This window comes from Miniopterus schreibersii, assembly GCF_964146895.1.
Source record: "Miniopterus schreibersii genome assembly, chromosome: 6".
In the NCBI taxonomy this organism is placed as follows: domain Eukaryota; kingdom Metazoa; phylum Chordata; class Mammalia; order Chiroptera; family Miniopteridae; genus Miniopterus; species Miniopterus schreibersii.
In genome coordinates this window covers 79,356,731-79,377,409 of record NC_138107.1, presented here as the reverse complement: position 1 = coordinate 79,377,409, position 20,679 = coordinate 79,356,731, and the positions used below count along the sequence as shown (strand labels likewise).

The 20,679-nt window shown below is 41.6% G+C and overlaps 1 protein-coding gene across 1 annotated transcript in view; it reads right to left on the bottom strand.

Annotated features, from left to right (window-relative positions):
• ADGB (androglobin) overlaps nucleotides 1-20,679 on the bottom strand; it is a 100,271-nt gene that overhangs the window by 29,156 nt on the left and 50,436 nt on the right. Inside the window, exons 16-25 of the mRNA XM_081140908.1 lie at nucleotides 20,072-20,135; nucleotides 16,883-16,985; nucleotides 14,390-14,531; nucleotides 12,989-13,103; nucleotides 9,904-10,071; nucleotides 6,543-6,678; nucleotides 5,790-5,915; nucleotides 4,545-4,638; nucleotides 1,835-1,969; nucleotides 1,165-1,318 (exon numbers count right to left, since the gene is read on the bottom strand). Of these exons, the coding sequence (XP_080997034.1) occupies nucleotides 1,165-1,318; nucleotides 1,835-1,969; nucleotides 4,545-4,638; nucleotides 5,790-5,915; nucleotides 6,543-6,678; nucleotides 9,904-10,071; nucleotides 12,989-13,103; nucleotides 14,390-14,531; nucleotides 16,883-16,985; nucleotides 20,072-20,135 (1,237 nt within the window). The remainder of the gene's footprint in view (nucleotides 1-1,164; nucleotides 1,319-1,834; nucleotides 1,970-4,544; nucleotides 4,639-5,789; nucleotides 5,916-6,542; nucleotides 6,679-9,903; nucleotides 10,072-12,988; nucleotides 13,104-14,389; nucleotides 14,532-16,882; nucleotides 16,986-20,071; nucleotides 20,136-20,679) is intronic.

Sequence of the window (20,679 nt, the reverse complement as noted above, 5' to 3'; positions counted from 1 at the left end):
AATGATAGATGTAGGTAAGTATCAGATTCTTTTTTGGTTCGACCCTAATGGTCCCTACCAAAGGTAAGCATCAATGGCTAATATAAGTTTACTTATCTAGTAAAACAGAGAGCTCATTTCTAGAATTTGATGACATCTATGATCCTGACAGAGCCTCCCCTTGAGTGAAATCATCTTTTCCATATTAATCTTTGTGATTATTATTTCCAATGACAAATAAAATAAATTTTTCTATTCAGAAGGAAATCTAGGTCTCAATTTTGCTGTAAACCTAAAATTGCTCCTCCCCCCAAGAAAGTCTTATTTTAAAAATCTCTAAAACAACTCAAAGGAGCTATTAGATTTTTTATGGAGTCATTAAACTTTTTATTTCTCCTATAAATCAGTACTTATTAGATAGATATGTCTTAATTTCTACAAACAAACACAAAGAACTATAGACTGATATGAACCTCAGAAGCCAATTACAACCACAGCTCAAAGAGAAAAAGGCAGTTCAAAGCCATCCAGCTAAAAAGTGGAAGATCACAGCTAAAACAGATCACCTGGCTACCAGTACATGTGTACACTCTTTCTGTCATGCTTCCCTCTCAGAGGAAATGAGCAAAAACACGAAGATGAGATTCAAATAGAGAGGCAACATGATTTTGGTGAACGTCGGGGTCTGTCACTAAGCAGGAGTAAGGTTCCAAGTGCTCCTTTCCTTGGAACAAATCTGTAGCCCTAGGAAAGACGGGGTGGTGGATGCTGGGTGGCCGTGTAATCACAGTCGCCTGAAATATTTAGGAATAGGAGAAAGACCTAGTGGGAAATTGAGACAATCAGCTGATTTGATTCAGGGACAGGACTAAATGCGCTCTTTAGCTCCATTTCCATTTTAAGGGTTTGTATGACTTTATGATTTCAATAATGAGAATTTCCATTGCTTTCTTTTTCTTATTTTCTCTGGAGAGAAGAAAAAAGAGGGCTGAGAGGTGAATGTTCTAGCACTCACATTAATTACCTCCTGCTGTCATAATGGAACTTCTACCAAACAAGACCATGACCTTACTGCTCTGTTAAGTAGATTGAAGGCATCTCTGTTCTATTGCCCCCTGAAACCTCTACAAAGTGCAGGCTTCTCATGGCCATTCTATCAATGGGGAGAATGAATTTCACACCTACCTTATTCTTGGCATAAAGATAAGGCACCACTCTTTGGAATAACTTTGGCACTTGTTCCATTGTGTCATTGTTAACAACGTGGAGCATACAGACCGGAAGTGTAGTATATATTTTGGGAACCAAAACCATATCTTGATGAACCAAAAATATTTCTCTGTAATTACAAAAGCATGAACTTTTCCTTGACATGAATAGTAAAGAAAGTTTGAAATTAGATTTGATGCTAAAAAATAAAAACATAAGTTTAAAGTTCCAAGTAACTACAAGGGACACCTACTGTTTTCCTTTACAAGTTATAATGAACACATCATTTTGTCATATAAATGCAAACATCTTAGGAAATCCGATTTGTTAAGTAATTTGTCACTTTTACTTAGTATACTTTTGCTTAGCAATTAAGTGATTTCTTTCTATACTAAAAGCATACCAATTTATTATACTTTGGTTATCATACTCATAAATATGTTCTAATAATTAATTCTCATTTTTCATATTTTGTTTAAGATGAATCATGGATGAACACTCCTATACTATCTCATTTACCATAGCTGGTTTAGAAGAAGTTTTAAGTTGTGAAAATACATTTACTACTATCATGATAAAACTCTATACATATCAATATTGATGCCATTTAAGGGAGACATCGCTTACCAATTTATGAGAGCCTCACCTGAATACTATAAACCAACTATTTGGTGGCTGGTCTGGGTAAGTTACAGTATAGTCAGCAAAAGCAATCTTAGTTTCTTCATCTTGATAGCATGGATAAGATTCAATAGACTTGCACTTGCTTTTAAACATTAGTCTAGAAATGTGAAAATAATTTAAGTACCAATGGCAAAAGCAATTTTTAAAATAAATTCTACTTACAAAAGAAGAAATTGGCAAAATTAGCATAAACTATTACAGTCCATTGTTGGCTGCATTGAGTCCTTGATGAAAGCGGAGCTGTGGGGCTCTCGGGGCATGGCACCAAGGTGGGGAAGACCACTCCAGGTCAACCATGAAAGATGTCTCTCTCAAAGGTGCCCAAAGTTATCTGAAGTTCTTTGTCAAGGGAGGACCTAATTCGTGATTGAGGGAGTAATCGTGTTTATAGATGGAAAATCAGTACCAAAGTTCAAGCTATATGGGTAGAAAAACTAGAAGCAGTCAAACTAGCCATTAAACTGTGCGATAGCCAAGAGAGTTCCAGTGTTAATATAGAGAAATCCATACTAATACTGAGTTTAAAGTGAGGAATGGATTTGGAAAAATAGATTTAAAAACAAAAACTAAGGCCTTGACCAAGGGAAGAGTGCAGAGTTTCCCTCTTACATGATTTCTGTTGCGTGACAGAGTGGCGGGTGCAGCTGATTAAAGAATTATGGGCTGAAGTGTCTCTGTTTGCCCCCTGGAAGGCTGTGGCATATCCCAGAACATAATGAAAGCGGTTTGAGGAATTCTCCAGGTCCCATTCTTCCCACTCTGCCAGGAACTGGATCTAGCACCAGGAATCTAGGGTCTTTTATATATAATGTCTCTGGTATCAGCTGGGATGGGAGCCATAATGACCATAGAGAATGGTTCCCTACAAGAAGTCTAGACAGAGCTCGAGGTGCTCTGGGCTTCCAGATGGCTTAATTGTACTGTCAGTGGGAAGTAGAGCCGTGGGGATTCTCATGGAGGACAGTATTCATATGTCCATCCGATCGTGTCTTTGGTGGTGAGAGGAAATTGATAGGTTTACACTTGGAAGGGTTTTAAGCCTTTTAAAGTAGTCACAAGAACTAAGAATGACCATATGTCCTAGTTTGCCTGAGGCAGCCTGGTTTATGCTCACAGTCCTGGCATAATTATGAAGACTGTTCCCTCTGTCTGTAAGAGTGGCCCAGTTTGGATGACAGATACCCTGATCCCCCTAACGAGGAGCTATAATGTGGTGGTCTGGCAATGCAGAACGCCACCGTCGACCATCTGGGGGACGGCCTAATCACTGTTCCTGGCACAGTTTCTACCCTTTTTCATACACCTCAGGAAATTCTAATGAATACGGGGACCACCAAAGTCTTGATTGACCATATGGAGTATCTCGTATGACCCAGAGAGGTATCACTGACAAGCTTGAAATATTTTGTTTTAACTTTGCATCCTAAGATGTGTGCTCTCTGCACACATCCATACAATTAGACTCTAAAGCAAATTAGAAAACAGGGGTTCTGGAGCAAAAGTTAATAAAGCTGGAATGTCAGACAATAGCAGTAATGACGTACCTCTCTCCCAGTTCACTAACCTCTTCTATTCTGCCAAACCTGCTGTTAAACCCATTAAGAAGTTTTAAATTTTGATCGTTAAAATTTTTACTCATGTGACTTCCATTTGACTGTGCTTTATTAATCTATATTTTTAATCTATTTTCCTTTCTTTAGTCTTTCTTTACTTGGGTATTTTCATAATAGTTACATTTAGAGATTTTGTCTGCTTAGTCCATATATAATTTTCTCTGACTTTTGTTCGAAATATCCTGTCTTGGACCTGGTTTGTGACTAGAATGCAGTTTTCCCAAGGTTCAACCTACTTCTGATTTGTCCCTGTTTCTAGAGCATTGCCCTCCAGAGATTTCAACTGACAACTTGTTTACTGGAGTTCCTCCCCTGGGGGGTCCTCCACTCTAGCCTTTGCTGTACTTACATCCCCAGGACTATTCTACAACAACCAATTTGTACTTCATACTTCCCTCTTTTTCACCCATCCCTCCAAACCCCCTCAGTACCATAAGACTTCAAGAAACTCTCACAGGTTTCTGCTGAGCATTTTAGAAAAGTTCAGTTAGCACAGCAAGAAGTAGCAAGTACCAGAGAAACGTTTCAGATAAAATACTGTGGCTGTTCAGAAGCACTGGAGAGTTTCTAGATGAGTGATCAGGGGAAACTAGTCACTGGTAGCATTTGAACTGAAACTTGAAGGCCACCAAGATACTGCAACAGTAAGTCAGAGAAAGACAAATACCCCATGATGTCACCTATATGTGGAATCTAAAAAAACAAACCAACCACAAAATGAGCAAAAAGGCAAAACAGAAACAAACCCATAGATACAGAGAACAAACTGATGGTTTGGAGGGATGGGTGAAAAAGAGGAAAGTATGAAGAAGTACAAATTGGTTGTTACAGACCAATCATGGGGATGTCAAGTACAGCAAAGGGAAGACAGTCAATGGTAGTGTAATACCTGTGAATGGGGTTAGATGGGTACTGGACTTATCTGGGTGATCATTTCATAAGTTATAGAAATGTCTAATCACCATGTCGTACACCTGAAACTAGTATAATATCATATGTCAACTATAATTTAAAAAAATAATTTAAAGCAAAAAAAGAAATATCATTATATTGCTTTACCTTAAGAGAGAAACTGCGTACTGTTCTATATTAATTTCCAGTATAGTCCAAACTTTTTGAAGAGTATCTGCAACGCTGGCATTTTCCTTTGTGTCTAAAAATAACAAAAATAACAACGTAAAACCTGTAAGTTGCCTGAAAGATTATTGTGGTCAAATCCTTCCTTTCACAGAAGAAGCTGAAACTCATGAGTCAGGTGGGATCAAAGTCACAGGCTTTATTAGCAGCAAAATCATGTTTAAACTACAAAGTATATCACTCTAGTTGAGAGTGTTGCTCACCATTTTCTGCTGTGTCTATTTTTAGTTCAAATATAATAAAATGTTCTTTGATCTAACTGAAATACTCATTAGTGAGTTTACATTAGATCTTTTTATCACATCAAAAATTCCTTATGAAAGTTCTTATGTCAGAAAAAATAATCCATCCAATTTTTCTAAAAAAAAGCCAGTGGCTAATAGGATTCCACTGAAGTTCAACCTAAAGACTAATCCACAAAGAGCTTAAGAGTGAATGATTTGGCAAGAAAAATGCAAACCCATAGTAAATGCATCAAGTTTAATACCAGAGACATTTTGATGATTCTCATTAATGTTTCAATAGAGACATTTCTTACAACAAAATGTTTCAGTATACTCAAAGAATTGTACTGGAGGCAAGGCTTTCCCTATGAAAATGTAGGCAAAAATTGCAGAATGAAAATAATTAGATATAATTTTTGACTCTGGAGTATTTTACTGTAACAGGCTGTTAAACCTTTGCACAAAATAGTTTATCTTATATGAACAAATATACTTGATTTAATATATATACTAATACACTTAAAATGAAATTTATGCCTTCTAAATGTATGTCACTGTGGGCCTACATGGAAGCCTCTTCATTCAATTCATTCATTCTTTCTTTCATCCGTCCACTCATTCATTCTCTCCTTCATTCATTCACACTTTCATTCTCTCAATCCGTTCATTTGTTCACTGCTTCCTTCATTCTCTCGTTAATCCATTCATTCTTTCTGCAAATACTTGTTGTGTGCTTACTTTGTGCCAGGCAGTGTGCCAAATTCTGGGAACGAGAGAGTGAATGTACTGACCATGCACCTTGACCTCAAGGAATTTCAATATTTATAGAATTAAAAATAGCTTATCCATAAAGAAAGATGACTCTAATATATTTTTCCATTAATACACAAATATTCATTTGCATAGAGGCAAGTTCATTTTATAAATGACTGAAAAATTGTACCCGGTGTCCTGGCTCTCATAAGCATTCTGACGTAATTCCCCCGCCACACGGCCTGAATTTTAATTGCTGCCGCCACTGCTTCTTGATCATTCACTGGCACACAGTATTTCACATCCACCCATTCCCCTGGAAGAGAAACGCAAACATGGCACTGAAAGTTATATTTACCCCCTTCCCCTATCTTCAATGCCTTTAACTACTGAAGCCGTCTGACGTATAAAGTGCCACAGCCTATAGATGTGTCATTATATTGAACACTGTCCTCTGTACGTGGTCCTTTCTTAGAGAGCAAAGGTCCTGGAGAAGGTAACACGCTAAATACTGACACCTTAGTGAAATACTATTGCTTCTTCTGTGGAAGGAGCAAGAAGTTTCTCTCAAAATTAAAGGAAAATGGTAAAGTGGTGGAAAGACAGTAGAGTATTGGGAGAGGAGGAAAGAAGCGTCACTTGGATCAGGAAAGCCTCCCACACTTCCCCCAGTCATGCTGCACATATCAGTGAGCTGCAGGCCGCTGAAGGTCAGGGACAAGCAAGCCAGGGCGATCCTGGGTGTGTGTGGAGTGGGGGGCACACACAAGCACCTCGGGATCCTGGGGGTTCCCCAGAGCACAGCCTGAACTCGACAGCTGTGGGCAAGAACCTGTTCTAGTCCCTCACCCACAAACACCTCGGCTGCACTTCTCTCAAGTCGTTTCTCTTACATACGCCCAGGAATTCCTTTGTCAAATAAATATCTAAAATTAATCGGTACCTAAAGAAGCCTCTTCCAAGGGGGAGTCGAGAGTTTCGAAGTCGAAAACTAAAGCATGGAATGCAAATTTAAAGTTTGAAGGAGCTTTTGTTAGTTGAGCTTTTTTCATTAAACGCCATAAGGAAGTGCAAAAAACCTACAGAAAACAACAACAGATAATGTATTTTTTAAGCCAGTAAAATACCATTACCTGGTCACAGAGGTCTAAAAAACTTTAGATACTCTACAAATTTTTTAAATGTATTTCTCAGATATATACACAATCTAAAAGAAGACTCTTCAAAGACTCACTCACCCAGTAAGAAACCAAAATTATCATTTGACTATTTCTAATTTAATTAAATTTCATCACTATGACAGTGTTTACAACGCACCCTAGATCAAACTATAACATTAAACTGGTTGAAAAGATACAGCATAAGGTAAAAAAATATGGTCCTTGAACTTAAACAAGTTAATACCATATTTTATTGATTCTAAGATGCCGTGCGTTGTATGACATACTATTATTTTATGTGCTACAAGAAAGAAAATAGACTACTTAGAATTTTTATCATTTTCTTAGAAAATAGACTACTTAGAATTTTTATCATTTTCTTATTGTCTATGAGTATTTACTTCTTATTGAAAAAGCTCTTTTAGACTTAGGCACCGTTTTTCATCATGTATCAAACCTAAACGCACATGAAAAAAATAAAGCAAGCCACTTAAATTGGTTAAGGGCTCCAAAAACTTGGATTCGTACTCCTACTTCTGCAAATCAATTTTTGAAAATATTCAGCATTTGTTTTTCCCATATAATTTGGCCTTTATGTTTTCAAAGACTTTGAAGATGCACCATTGCCTAAAGAAGGTTCTACTTTTGCCCCTGGGGTTTTCTGAAGCCACTGACCCCTTTTCAAAAAGCTTTGGTGCTGGCTCATTTTTGATCTTGCCAAAGCGGACCGAGGGAAGGTTTTTAGACCACAGCAAAAACACATATTCCTCCTTCCAATGTTTGCTCATGGTTTTTATCCTGAAATGCTGAGGGACTCCATTTACCCGGTCGAGCCACTGAGAATGACAATGAAGCCACAACATATTTCTGCTGGCTCCTTTCAGCTACTTACCGGGCCACAGGAAGTGATGTGCTGGGTGGGTCATGCAGAGCTCCTGGGGTACCATTTGAGGTGACCTTTTTGCCAGTCACACCTTTCCCTCTCTTTTTGTTGTTTGAGCCCTGAGGGACCCATTTTGGTCTGAGAAAAATCTCTCTCCCTTCATGATTTTTTCAGTCTCTACTTAATTCTCTGCCCAGAAGGCTTTTGTCAAATGATACACATAAATACACATATTTCTTTTGAAGCAGTGGCAATATGAAACCTTATAACGAGTCCACACATGCACAGAGAGTTTGGAGGTCACCTGGCCAGCAGCAGTGATATGGAACCACCAATTACAGGACACACTCTGATCTCATTCTGATGTAAATGTCTGAAAAGAAATGTGCATCTTGGAATATTGGTGAAGTACAGGTCCCTTCAAAGGCAAATAACTATCACAGTTCCTGCTTCATCCACATTTTCTGACAACCCATCAGCCTTCCCCTCATGTATGAAAACAGACACCTAGTCTCATAACCTGCATATGTACCTGCCCCAGCAACTGGCAGTAGTAGACAAGCCTGAGAGCAAGCAGTCAACCCAAGCCGAGCAAATCATTGTCACTTTGGCCAATAATATAAAATTAGGACCAAGACATTCTAAAATGACCTTATATGGGAAAAGTGTGTAAAACTTAGGAGCCATATTTTCCATGGCTCTACTTAGAAGTACAGAAGACTTGGCTATAAATAGGGAAAAAAAACACAAAAACAAACTTCTAAGGATCTTCTGTTCCCTCTTTGAAGTTACTCACTGAGTCCCTCCTGTCCTTAGCTGTAAAAGAAATGTCCCCGTATACTTATAATAGATCAACACATCCAGCTTCTTGATGTTTTCTGTGACATACTAAAAAGGCCCTAAATATTTCAACATTTAAGGTAAAAATTTTAAAAATCAATACATAAGCATGTTAATCCTTTTACTCTGTTACAGTGGAGTGTTCAGAGTCCTTGATCACCTTGTCCTTGACATTCTACATAGTACATCACTCTGGCTGACGCATGAATGTTGATGACTCTGTGAACTCTTTCTGCGGGCAGAAAGTGGCCAGTACTCTGAATTCCTGATAAGACACACGTGTGCTAGAGAGTAGGGATTAAACCCTATAGAGATTCATGGATTTACCACATTAGTGGAGATTTTAGGCGTCCAGAGGGCTGGATATGCTGAGGCATCACCTCTGTGGTAAAGGGTAAGACACCGCAATTAAGAAAGAGGACAGTGCTTGATGACCTCCTATCTTCCCTTTTCTTAGAGCATTTCCTTTAGAAAACTCACTAATTTTAAGTTCTTTCTCTCTCTTTGAAATGTATGTAAATCTTTAAAAAAAGCTAAATATGTCCTTGCCAGCTTTAAGATCCAGAACTATCTTTTCAAGGACCTGGGAACCATCTCTTTGAAAAGTAATCCTTCTGGGGGGGAGGGCTGGAAGAGATTAAACAAAGAATTTATAGGCCTATATGCATAACCTGGGGACACAGGCAATCGTGTGGTGAAGGCCTGGGGAGGGAGTGGGAGCAGGGTGGAGGGAGTCAATGATGGGGGGAGGGAAGGGACATCTGTAATACTTTCAACAATAAAGATAAGTTTTTTTAAAAAGTAATCATCTGAGAGATGATTCCGCCATTTCCCAGGGTCTGAGGAGGGTCAGAGCCTAACTTTGTGGGGCACCTAGCTCCAAGTTGCAAAAACGACCTTTTGTCATAAACACAGGAGAAGTTTATTTTTCCTTTGGTTAGAACCAATTAGTCAACTCAGTCAACCATCCCCAGTACCGAGTGAATTTAGGGTTCACGCTGTGTGATGAATGGTGCTATCACAAAGTCTCTGTTTCACTCTCTCCAGGCTCTTTGTGAAGCCAGAATGCTCCTCAGCCCCAGCAGAAGTTGTAACTGTGGGGAAGTTAACGCCCCTGGGAGCAGCCATCTGCCAGTGGGGAAAGGGTTGGCTGATGTGTCACAACCTCCCATCCTTTAGCGGGACCCTTCTGAGGGATGTCCTGCAGTTTATCAGGGTCCCCTGGACAATTCAGCCCCAGCAGCCCACAGCAGCCAATACTTCATCCTTTCACACGTATTTCCCTCCTTCCCATCTCATCCTGCCTACTCCCATCACCTCTGCTTCCCAAAGTCACTTTCCCAAAGTGCTGTCTCCCTCCGTAATATTTGCCAGGCCCCCTGGGGGTCCCTCTGTGTAAGCGTGGGCATGGGCGCGCTCACCCTGTAGTGCTGGGCCGTCAGCTCCTTGCTGTGCAGGGGCACAGGGTAGAGGGCTGCCTGCAGGTCCTTCAGAGCCGCAGGGAGCTTAGCCTTATCTTTGAAGTTAGTGATCACGTTTCCAATGGCCTTGAAAATCGTGAGAGACTGCTCTGTGAATCGGAAGCTCTCCTGTGAAGACAAAGCATCGCAGCCAGCCTCGCTTGCATTTCCTGCAGTGCAATTCGGTTTACAAAAATTTCCTTTCCGTGACTATATTAAATCTGTTGCACGCTGACTCAGCAGTTACTTATGGAGAGCTCATTTCATCAAGGCCGTCGGCTGGGCGTCGTCGTCTCGGATATAAAACAAGGAACGTGATCCCCGCCATAGTGGGGACAAGTAGGGAGACTACCTACCTGATACGGGGGCCGGGGGAAATCTCTCTACGGTATTCATATCCAGACCAAGTTCTGAAGAACGTCTAGGGATCAGTCTCACAAAAACTGCGTGGGGTTTGAGGACAGATGGGCAGAGAAGAGTTCAGGGAGAGAGCAGCAAAGATAGAAAGGACAGGAGGGTGAACTAGCCTGGGTCCCTCCTGCTGTCACCTAGGAGGAAACAATAAAAGCAGGGAGATAGGGATGTGGGCAAGGGAATGGAGGCTCCTCAGAAAGTTAAAGACAGAACTGCCCCGGGATCTAGCAGGCCCACGTCTTTGTATACAACCAAAGGAAACAAAAACAGGCTGTTGAAGACACAGCTGCACTCCCCCAGTCACTGCAGCTCTATTCACAATCGCCAGGATATGGAAACAACCTAGGTGTCCATCAGCGGACGACTGGATGAAACAGAGGTGAGATTCACACATGCACACACGCACACGCACGCACACACTCTCAAAGGATAGGGTATTATTCAGCCACGTGAGAGAAGAAAATCCTGGAATTGTGACAACACGAACAGACCTTGAGGACATTGTGCTAAGTGAAATACGTCAAACAGAGAAAGACAACTACTACTTCATGGTATCACTTGTGTGTGGAACCACAAAAAATAAGCAGCAGTCAAACTCACAGAAACAGACAGTAGAGAAGTGATTGCCAGGGGCTGGGGTGGGGGAACAGGGAGAGGTCGGCAAGGGCACAACCGTTCAGCTGGAGGCTGGAAGGTGACCTAATGTAATACGTGGTGCCTACAGCTGATCACACTGCACTGTATCACCGGAATGTGCTGAGAGTCGAACTTAAACGTTGTCACCAAAAAAATATGTGAGTTGATGGATGTGTTAATTAACTACATGGGGGTATCCTTTAAAATGTAAATGTACATCAGATCACCACGATGTACACTTTAAATATCTTACAGTTTTATTTGTCAATTATACTTCAGTAAAACTGGGGAAACAAAGAATTGGATGGCAGACTGCAGTAGGTCTGTAGTTTGGAATAAAAAAGGAGAGAACCCTGAGGACTTTGCCTGTTATCTTGATTGGTGCCCAGACCAGAGTTGCTTGGAGGCAGCCTGAAGAGAGTGGGGGTTGGAGGAAAACTTTGTAACATCCATTTCTGCCCTTTTCCTAGTGGGCACCATGGTGCAATCGCTGCTCCGTGGTTTCCTGCAGAGCCGTGGAGGAGTGGCCGGCAGGTGTGCCTGATGGCACCGATTCCCAGCTGGGGGGAGAAGCCCATGAAAAGCACAGACTGAGCTGCCACTCAGTGCGTTTACATCTCCATGACCTCCTGCCAAGCTTCCCCGAAGCCTAGAGACTTTTTTCAATGGTGTTTCTCCCTGAGGAGAAACTATGATTATTAACGTGTCTGGTCAGTTGTTGGCACTGGGAGTGATCAGCATGGCTCAGAGCAGCAACAGCCTCTCTGCTTTTGAACCAGCAGGTCCCCTTCTGCCTCTTCATTAGAATCAAAGAACACTGGGGCCCGGCCTTGGGCTCCAGTAATTTTTATAAGATGGAGAAGCTGATAAGCCCAGGGAAATACAAGTTCACAGACTAAAATAACTAAGTACTAGGAAGTTAAATCACCTAATGAAAGAAACAAAGCCAATAATCCATGTTATTTCAAGCAGTTTTTGTGTGGGTGTTTTTTTTTGGTTTTTTTTTTTTTTTTAGAGAAAAGACAAAACAAGAATGTAAAATAAGCAGGGTAAACAGAACCAAGGGAATGAGAGATATCTATTTATAAGGTGGGCTTGCTGGCCTTCCTCCGTGTCCACTGAGCAGGAGGGAGAGGCCTGGTGAGAGAGGGTGCAGAAAGATTGGAGGCAGCCATGGGGAGGCCTCCACAACCACTGCCCAGAGAAGCAACAGGGTGTAGCCCGAGCTTGTCTGGGCCACAGAAATACAGCACAAGGGAGCTGGTCTTAAGCCAGCTTGTTGCTACCCTGACCAACAGGCTTACTGTCCGGTTGAGAAAATCCCGTGTTACTAATATGAAAATGTGCTGTGTGGAGATGGGTTGGGGGAGGGATAAAGCTGACTTTGTTGTGGGAAGGCCCCATGCAAATCTGCCCCCCAAATGTACATGCCTATATATCAGAAGAGAATGCCGCTTAGGGGACATCTCAAACCAAGGCCGGCCCGCGGGGGAGGTCTGACCCATTTACCACCTCTCTTCTTTCAGAAACTAAGGAGAGGCCAAGGGGAGCAGGGGGAGGTGAAGGGGAAGTGCCGGGACCTCCCATGGACCCTCTCCTCCTGAACCCCAGGGACACGCTTCAAGTTCCTTAGGCCGAGGGAGAGGCATCGTATCACAGTTTTAGCCTGGATTAAAAAGGACTGTACTGGTCCTTCGTACCTCCCGAAGGACCACTAATACTATGGACTCTGTGTGAAATGTTAGCAGATATGAGAGGGTTCAACAGAGCAGAGGGGAAGGCAGCTTTTGGAGGGAAACAAAAATTATTTTATTTGTGTCCCTACAGAGTGTTTATGGTACACGTCCCATTCGGGAATTTCTTGCAGAATATACTTATAGCAGTTTTGAAAGGTTTAAAGAACAGGTAAGCCGAATACAAAATAAGAGTATGGTTTAGTTCAAATTCTTTGAAAATAAGGCACACGCACAAAAGTCACAGTTGCTGAAATACTTACCGGCTCAAAGTTGGGCAGCACGACGTCTTCATCGCCGATGACAAAGTTGACCAGGCTGCAGATGTGCAGGGAGTGGCCCACCGGGGAGTAGGCGGTGAGCAGCAGCAGGTGCCTCCTAGGGGGAGGGATCGGTGAGGACCGGGGTCTCCTCTGTCGCACCCCTGCCTCTGTGTGTTTCTCAGTGACGGCCTGTGCTCAAAGTCACACATTAGTAAGCGCTGAATTCTTTAACACGGATGGAATAACGAGCTTTGAATTTTCACCGTGAAGAACCATCAGATACCCTGGAACCCACACTTCGCTAACTGTCAGATACAAACAGTTACGCTAAGTGACAAATGTGCACACGTTGGCGGTTCCTCCCATGCACTGCAGTGACGCGGTGAAGGAGTCCTGATTTTTCCCTCGCAACGATCACTCATGGTGGTGAAGGTCTCCTTGTAGATTTCATAGTCAATTTCCCACAAATACGTAATTGCATGAGTGTGGCTTATGTCTCTCCTACCCGGTTGTAGTGTCACTAAAAGCAGGGACATTGGCTTTATCTCAGTTGCTGAGCAATTAGAGCGTGTTCTAAGCACACATGTTAACAGGCTAAGCCCAGTGGAGGAAAACATGAATGTAAGAAGATTCTTTATTAGTTCCCTGCCCTTAGTTGTCTCGATGAATGAGCACTCAGAAAGAGTCTTGGTTTCTGAGAGAATCTCTCCGTGCCAGGGTTTTTAGGGCAGATGTGAGAAATACTGGCGTTTTAATATTTACTATTTTTTAGATGTATTAGATGCCTGCCATAGGTTACTTTAGCATTTGGTTCTGTTGCTTCTGCTTTTCAAAAGCTTGTCATTCATCACATAGAAGTATAGGAAAATATAGGAAAAATATTTACTTCATTTGAAATAGGAGGTAATATTTTGAAATTCATTTACCACAGTCAAGAAACCTCTTCCATTATAACTCTTTTCTTTAAAATGGAAAGTGTTATGCGATTAGCAGACTTTACCTTAATCAAAAGCAAAACTACAGGTAAAATTAAAAGCAAACTACAGATAAAACTGTAGACTGGCAGGGGAAAATGCTCTGCTTCTCAATCTGCTTTAAATAAAGTCATTTAAGAAATCATTCTCGCTAAGGAACTTAATAAGATTTACAAGAAAACTAAAAGGACTTTTCAATAAATGAGTTTTAGGTAATGCTGGATTAAACAAGTTTAAACCCTATGTTTTACTAATGAAAATTACCAGATTGACAATTATGAATCTTCTGAAAGGGTATCAAGAACCATAATGACAGACCTGTTTCTTCAAATTACTTTAGGGATTTGATTGTTTAATTATTTAATAATTAACAGCTTATGAGGCTTTAAAGGATTCTTACTGTGGGAAAAACAAAGTCATTCCATACCCAACAGGCAGGCGAACCATAGAAGCCTTGGTATTATAAGTATGAATCTTCATAATGAGATCACGTGGCTTCAGAGATTTCCAAGAAAATGTTTCAACTGTAAGGAGTCCAGGCTCTATGTGGGGGCTGTCTTTTGTAAGAGCTAGGAAAAGTGAAAAGTATTTAAATTTTATTGGTAGAGTGTAGTTGGCCTTCATTTCACAACATACAGTACTACTACTACTATTACTACTAATAATAATAATATTAGGAAATGGAGATTGTCTAAAATATTCATAAAACACTAGAAACTACCCTGGCAAATAATTACTGGAAATAATATTCAAGAGGAGCCCAGGCCTTCTCCCTGTCCTGTTTTCTTCCTCATAATCATCCCCTCAGGTGGAGACACGAGCAATGGGAACATTAGGGAAAGGAGGGCAGACAAGGACGTTCACTGGGGGATACCATCACTTTCACTATCTACGGCAGCAATTACAGTACACCTCTAGATGCAATAAAAAAAAGAAAAAAAAGATCACATCTGGGAAAATAAGAGCATTTCCTAAGGTAATGGCAAAGCAAGGTCAAAACAGTCCTAAGTTTTTTTACTTTTGATTCTTAGCTTTGGGTGTAAAAATAGCATATAATTCACATAAATTTAATTTTAATATTAAGTGTTGTCTCTTAAAATGAATAAAACATATTGACTTTTTCATCTGCAGCTGAGGGCAAAATACTTTTTAAATTAAAAAAAGCTTGAGATAAAATTTGACATATAATATTGCATTAGTTTAAGGTGAACAGCATGATGATTTGATATAGGATCTATTGTGAAATGATTATCACAGTGACATCCATCGCCACACATCATTTTTTTCCTTGTGATGAGGACTTTTACGATTTACTGTCTTAGTAACTTTCAAATATACAACACAGTATTGTTACCCACAGTCACCTCTGGGGCTTGTCCTTTTACCCTATTTCCAGATAACACTCAAGCTGAGCATATAAGGTCCCAACATGACCCAAAACACCTCTATGGACATAGAATTTAAATGTTTTAGGACATGGTATGGCTTAGGAGCTCTTGGTTAGGTAAAAATACTAAACGTATGCCGCGAAAGTTTGAAACAAGTATTACTAAACAAGTAATACTTACTTGTAATAATTACTAAACAATAAATACTAAACAAGTATTTATTGCCCACCTGCTACATACCAGATACCATGCAAAACACTGGCTATATCCTGGTGGAAAATCATAGTCTTTGCCCTCAAAGTTGGTAAGAGATTCAATATTAAGCACCCAACAAATATTTATTGAACCTCTATAGGGCCAGGTACTGTTAATTCGAGTTAGAGATAAATATTTTAAGAAAACAAGCCAAATAATTAGGAATATCTTGTGCATACACATGGGTGTGTGTGCAAGGGGCTGGTTCCAGAGAGAAGTGGGGGAGTCCATCCATTAGAAGAGGAGGGAAGGCTGACTAGAGCGGGGGAGAGTCTATTACGGGAGGACAAAGCAGGTCATTTCTGATTTTTTTCCCTATTTCTTCAGTGAAAACAGCAGCAAGGTCATCGGTTGAAAATGAGAAAGGATGAGAGTGGGTTCTGCACATCTGAGGGAAGAGATCTGAAGGTTTGAGATGTCAGCCAGAGAAAGGAGAGTGGGAGAAGAAATTAACTTGAGAAATGCCACCGGTGCCCGGGGGCCTCTGTGAGATCTATGGTCCTCGATCTAAAGTGGGGCTTGGCTGGTGGGACTGTTTTTCTCTCCAGTCACATCCAGCTGCTCTGATGTAACTGGTGCAGGGTTCCATCGCTGAGTTCAACCAATATTGTGAGTTTTCCAGGTAAGTAAGAAGAAAAGGTAAGAACAAGTGTGTTGGTGCACACGTGAGAATCAGTGATCATGGTGGGCTGTGGAAAACATGCTGAGAATGAGAGGAATGAAGGTACGAGGAGACTGATGGAAAGAGAAGCAGTAGGGATGATGGACGGTGGTCCCAGTGGAGTCAAACGATTGTGGGAGTGAGAGTCCCAGAGAGTGAACTGGAGAACCGGCGTGTGTGTGTGTGTGTGTGTGTGTGTGTGTGTGTGTGGCCAGAGAGCTTGAAACCGAGATGATGGAGACGATGCAGTTATTGGCACGACGGGTTCTGAAGTATAACCATGAAAGCGAGGGGGCAAGATGGGATGGGACCGAGATCTTCAGAAACGTCAAGATGAAGAAGGCAGTGTTCATGGCCTTCAATAGATTATGACTGAGCGCCCCAAGGAGGTGAACCGACGACTGCAGGGAGAGGTGCGGGGGCAGGAGTGAGCGCAATCCTTGGTGTGCGAGGAGCAAGACGATCATAGGAGATGGTGTGAGTGCTCCTCTCCCAGACAGTCTGAAGGGGAAACAAGTTCCTTCATCCAGAGCCTGAAAATCTTACTGTTGTATCTCCCCTGGACTGAATCAAAGTGAGCTGGGCTTACGTTATCATTTGCTCAGAGCTTTCTTACCTCCAGATTCTCCCCAGCGTACCAAGGCAGAAAAGCAGATGAGCAGTTCAATAGGTTTTACACTGTCCACAAAGAGGTAGTAGGTCACTCGCTCATCTGAGAACTGCAAGAAAGCAGACCAACTGTTGAACTTAATATGACTCTACAAATGCTGTATTCCCCACTTCTCATAACAACGCAACACCTACCATTTACAGAAGACTTACTGCATTCTAGATACCACAAAAAGTACTTTACAGGTTTCACGATATGAAGAAAACCATACCAAGGGAACGCTGGCTGGGTCTGCAGGGCCCGTGTGGGACTGGCCCCATATCAGTCAAAGCTCATCTCCATGAGTAAAGAAAAGGGATGTGCTTGTCCCAGAAATGACAAAGGGAAGGGGAGACTGGACCCAGGCTGAGCAATGCTCAGAGAATGGGTCCCCGATAGGCAGAGAGACCAGGGAGTAACTTGGCAGAGGAATTGCCTAACGGGGACATATTAAGATATTTTACAGGGTGTAATGTGATATAAACTCTCTCTTCCTTCTTTCTACAAGACCTTCAGAAATATACCCATTGCATGCTAATCGATTTTTGTTTTGGAGATGCAAGGACATACTGAGCAAAACCAAAAATTCCCTTAAAGGACAGCCACTATGGTATTACTAATATCCATAACTATGGATGAAGAAACTGAAACACAGAGAGGGTAAGTAATTTTCCAAAGGTCACAGAGCTTGCAAGTAGCAAAGCTGAGATTCAAGAGTAGGTGTTTCTGTCTACCAACTCTAAGACTAGTCATCTCGACTATTGTGCTATTATTGCATCTCAAATTCTCAGTGCTTCAACATAATTTTGACTGATGGTATATGGTAAATGTGTTAACTTCACTTAACTGTCACTATACTTTAAAAGCTTTTCATATTATTTTACCACAATATTTAAATAACCAGTTAAAATATGAAAGAAATATCTGTAGTAATACTGTGAAAAATGAAAACTTGTTATTTAATCAAATATGACAAGCCTGGCTGGGTGTGGCTCAGCAGCTCAGCATCGACCTATGATCCAGGAGATGGAGGTTCAATTCCCTGTCAGGGCACATGCCAGGGTTGAGGGCTCGATCCCTAGTAGGGGGCATGCAGGAGGTAGCCGATCAATGACTCTCTCATCATTGATGTTTCAATCTCTCTCTCTCCCTCTCTCATCCTCTCTCTGAAATCAAGATATTAATTAAATAAAGATATATTTTAAGAAATATATATGACAAGATTGCTAGAAGTGCTTGATAGGATATAACAAGGGTTCAATGATTGCTTCCCCCAGTATTTTGAAATACTTTGCATTTGACACTTTATTTCCTTTGTTTCCATTTAGCTACAACATATTGGGATAGAGACAGTTGTTTCAAATATTCACTATCTAAACCTATGAAGGACCCTGGGTTGGTCAGCCCTGTGTGCATGCCTGAGCAAATTTTCTAGCAGATTTCATTTGATGTCATTTTTAAGGGTCTGAGAATTTGGGGGTGGGGTGGGCCTGGAGACCACATGAAAGGGCTGCCCTGGTGCCACACAAGGCCCCTTTGAGAGCCCCCTGCCTCACCCAACACTGAACACCAGGGGAACATCTAAGGAAGGTGCCTAGGAGAGGCCAAGAGAACTTAAACAACTTGCTCAGAGTCCTGCCCCCCCAAGTGGAACACAGGTCCCAAACCAGTGTTGCTCGGGAGCCACTGATCTGCTTATTCTAAGGGCCTGCCTGTGAGAACGTCACGGGCTCCACGTCAGACAGTCCAGCTCTCATGATGCTCCTGCCACTTACTAGTTTGGTGATCTTGGGAAATTTACTCAACCTTGGCCTGCCTCAGTTTCCCTACCTGAACAATCAGGATAGCAATAGTCCTTTCACAGGGTTTGCCATGAGGAGTTAATGCAATGGCGAGCTGAGCTCAGGGACAGCAACAGAGTAAGCATCTATAAATGACTATCATTTTCTTTTTGCCAATAGTTTGAACATGGATATGTTGCTAAGCTAACTGTAAACTGTATATTACCCTCATGTCATGCGCTGGGTTCGGTTATTTCCAATGAGAAGTTTCGTTGTTTCCATCAAGCCAAGCATTCCTTGGGTGTTTTATAGGTGCACTCCAAGGCTAGGTGGGACATTTCCCCCTCGCCCTTCCCCCAGTCACTACTACAGATTCGATTGTTACTTTCAAAGCAGGCAGCTGGCTGCAGAGCACCTCCCGAGGAGAGCTCTCCTGTGCCTGTGTTTTCATCTAGTCCAAGTGCAGTGCGAAAAGTCGTCTCCAAGACTCCTGACTCCCCCCAACTCTGCCTGCTGCTCCCGGGGACGTGGGATTACCCCTGGGGTGGAGGGAGCTTGTGTGGCCCCATACAAGCAACGTGCCAGTTTCAGGACAACTTCATTTTCCTGATTGTGTGTCACAGTTTTCGGAAAAATTCCGCTCAAGGTGAGATTTGCTAATTCAACCAGTCGACAATGTTTTATTGAGTCCCCGCCTCGTGCCAGGACAGGCATTGCAGTAGTGAACAAGGGACAGAGCTCCTCTCCTGACGGTGCCCACGTCGGCTGCGGGGGAGCTGGGGGGCACTGAGAGGCCATCAGGGCCCGTCTGGGTGGGGGTGAGGCATACAGAGTGCGTGCGATCGGGAACTTGGCCCCGATTTCAGGGCCGGGAAGGAGGGCGGACAGGGCCGAGGACCTCAGTGCTGCTTGAAGGACTTGCAGGCTTTAGCCGGAGGAAAGCAATGCGAGTGAAGGGGACTGAACTCCCCGCAGAGGGAAGGACCTGCGCACGAGTAACGCAAAGGCCACCGCAGAGTGTGCCGCGTTTTAGGAACTGCGCGGGCTTCAGTAAGCAATTAACTGACATCACATGCAATGAATCTACTTGTGCTTCTCCTTTATTGATGCACAAATCAAAATGTTCTTAATGTGAATTTATATAATAGTGAACCACCGCAGCATCAGCAGAGGGGCCACACTGGGGATAAGAGGTAGCAGAGTTTTGCTTGTTATCTGGATAAAAGATTAGCAGAAACCTAAGAGTTAATTTTAAAATATATTGCTGCCACAAGTTTAGAAATGCTTGCTAAATTGGAAGGTGTATTTTGCTTGCATGGTTCTATCAAAGGTTTAAGTATAAGAAGGGAAAGAGAAGAGGTCACACTATATTTACCTTGAATTCTGTTTTTTGAAAGTTGGAGGAATATGAACTTGGCTTGTGGAAAATATATAGATTTCTGAAAAATATTATTTATTACAGGTTATTGTCATTATACGCAACAGACTATTACTACATGTTAAATTTCTTAGACCCAATTATAGGCAGAACAAGGTAAAGACAGATGAAAGTTAAAAAACAATAACACAGAGACAAGAAAAGTGGTTGTCGGGGGCTGGGAGGTGGGGGAAATAGAGAGGTTGATAAAATGGTACAAGCTTTCAGTTCTAAGATAAATAAGGTTTGAAGATCTAATATATAACATGGGGACTATAGTGGATAACACTGAATTGCATAATTGAAATTTGCTAAGAGAGTAGAACTTAAATGTTTTCGTAAAAAAAATAATATGTGAGGTGATGGGTATGTTAATTAACTCAATGGGGGGGACTATTTCACAATGTATTCCTAAGTCAATTCAAAACCATGTACGATTTAAATATCTTAAAATTTTATTTGTCAATTATACCTTAATAAATCTAGGGAAAAATAATAACCATATTGAATTAGTTGTCTGAAGAAGACAAAAATGATCTTAGTGAAAAAAGTTTTTACTTTAATTA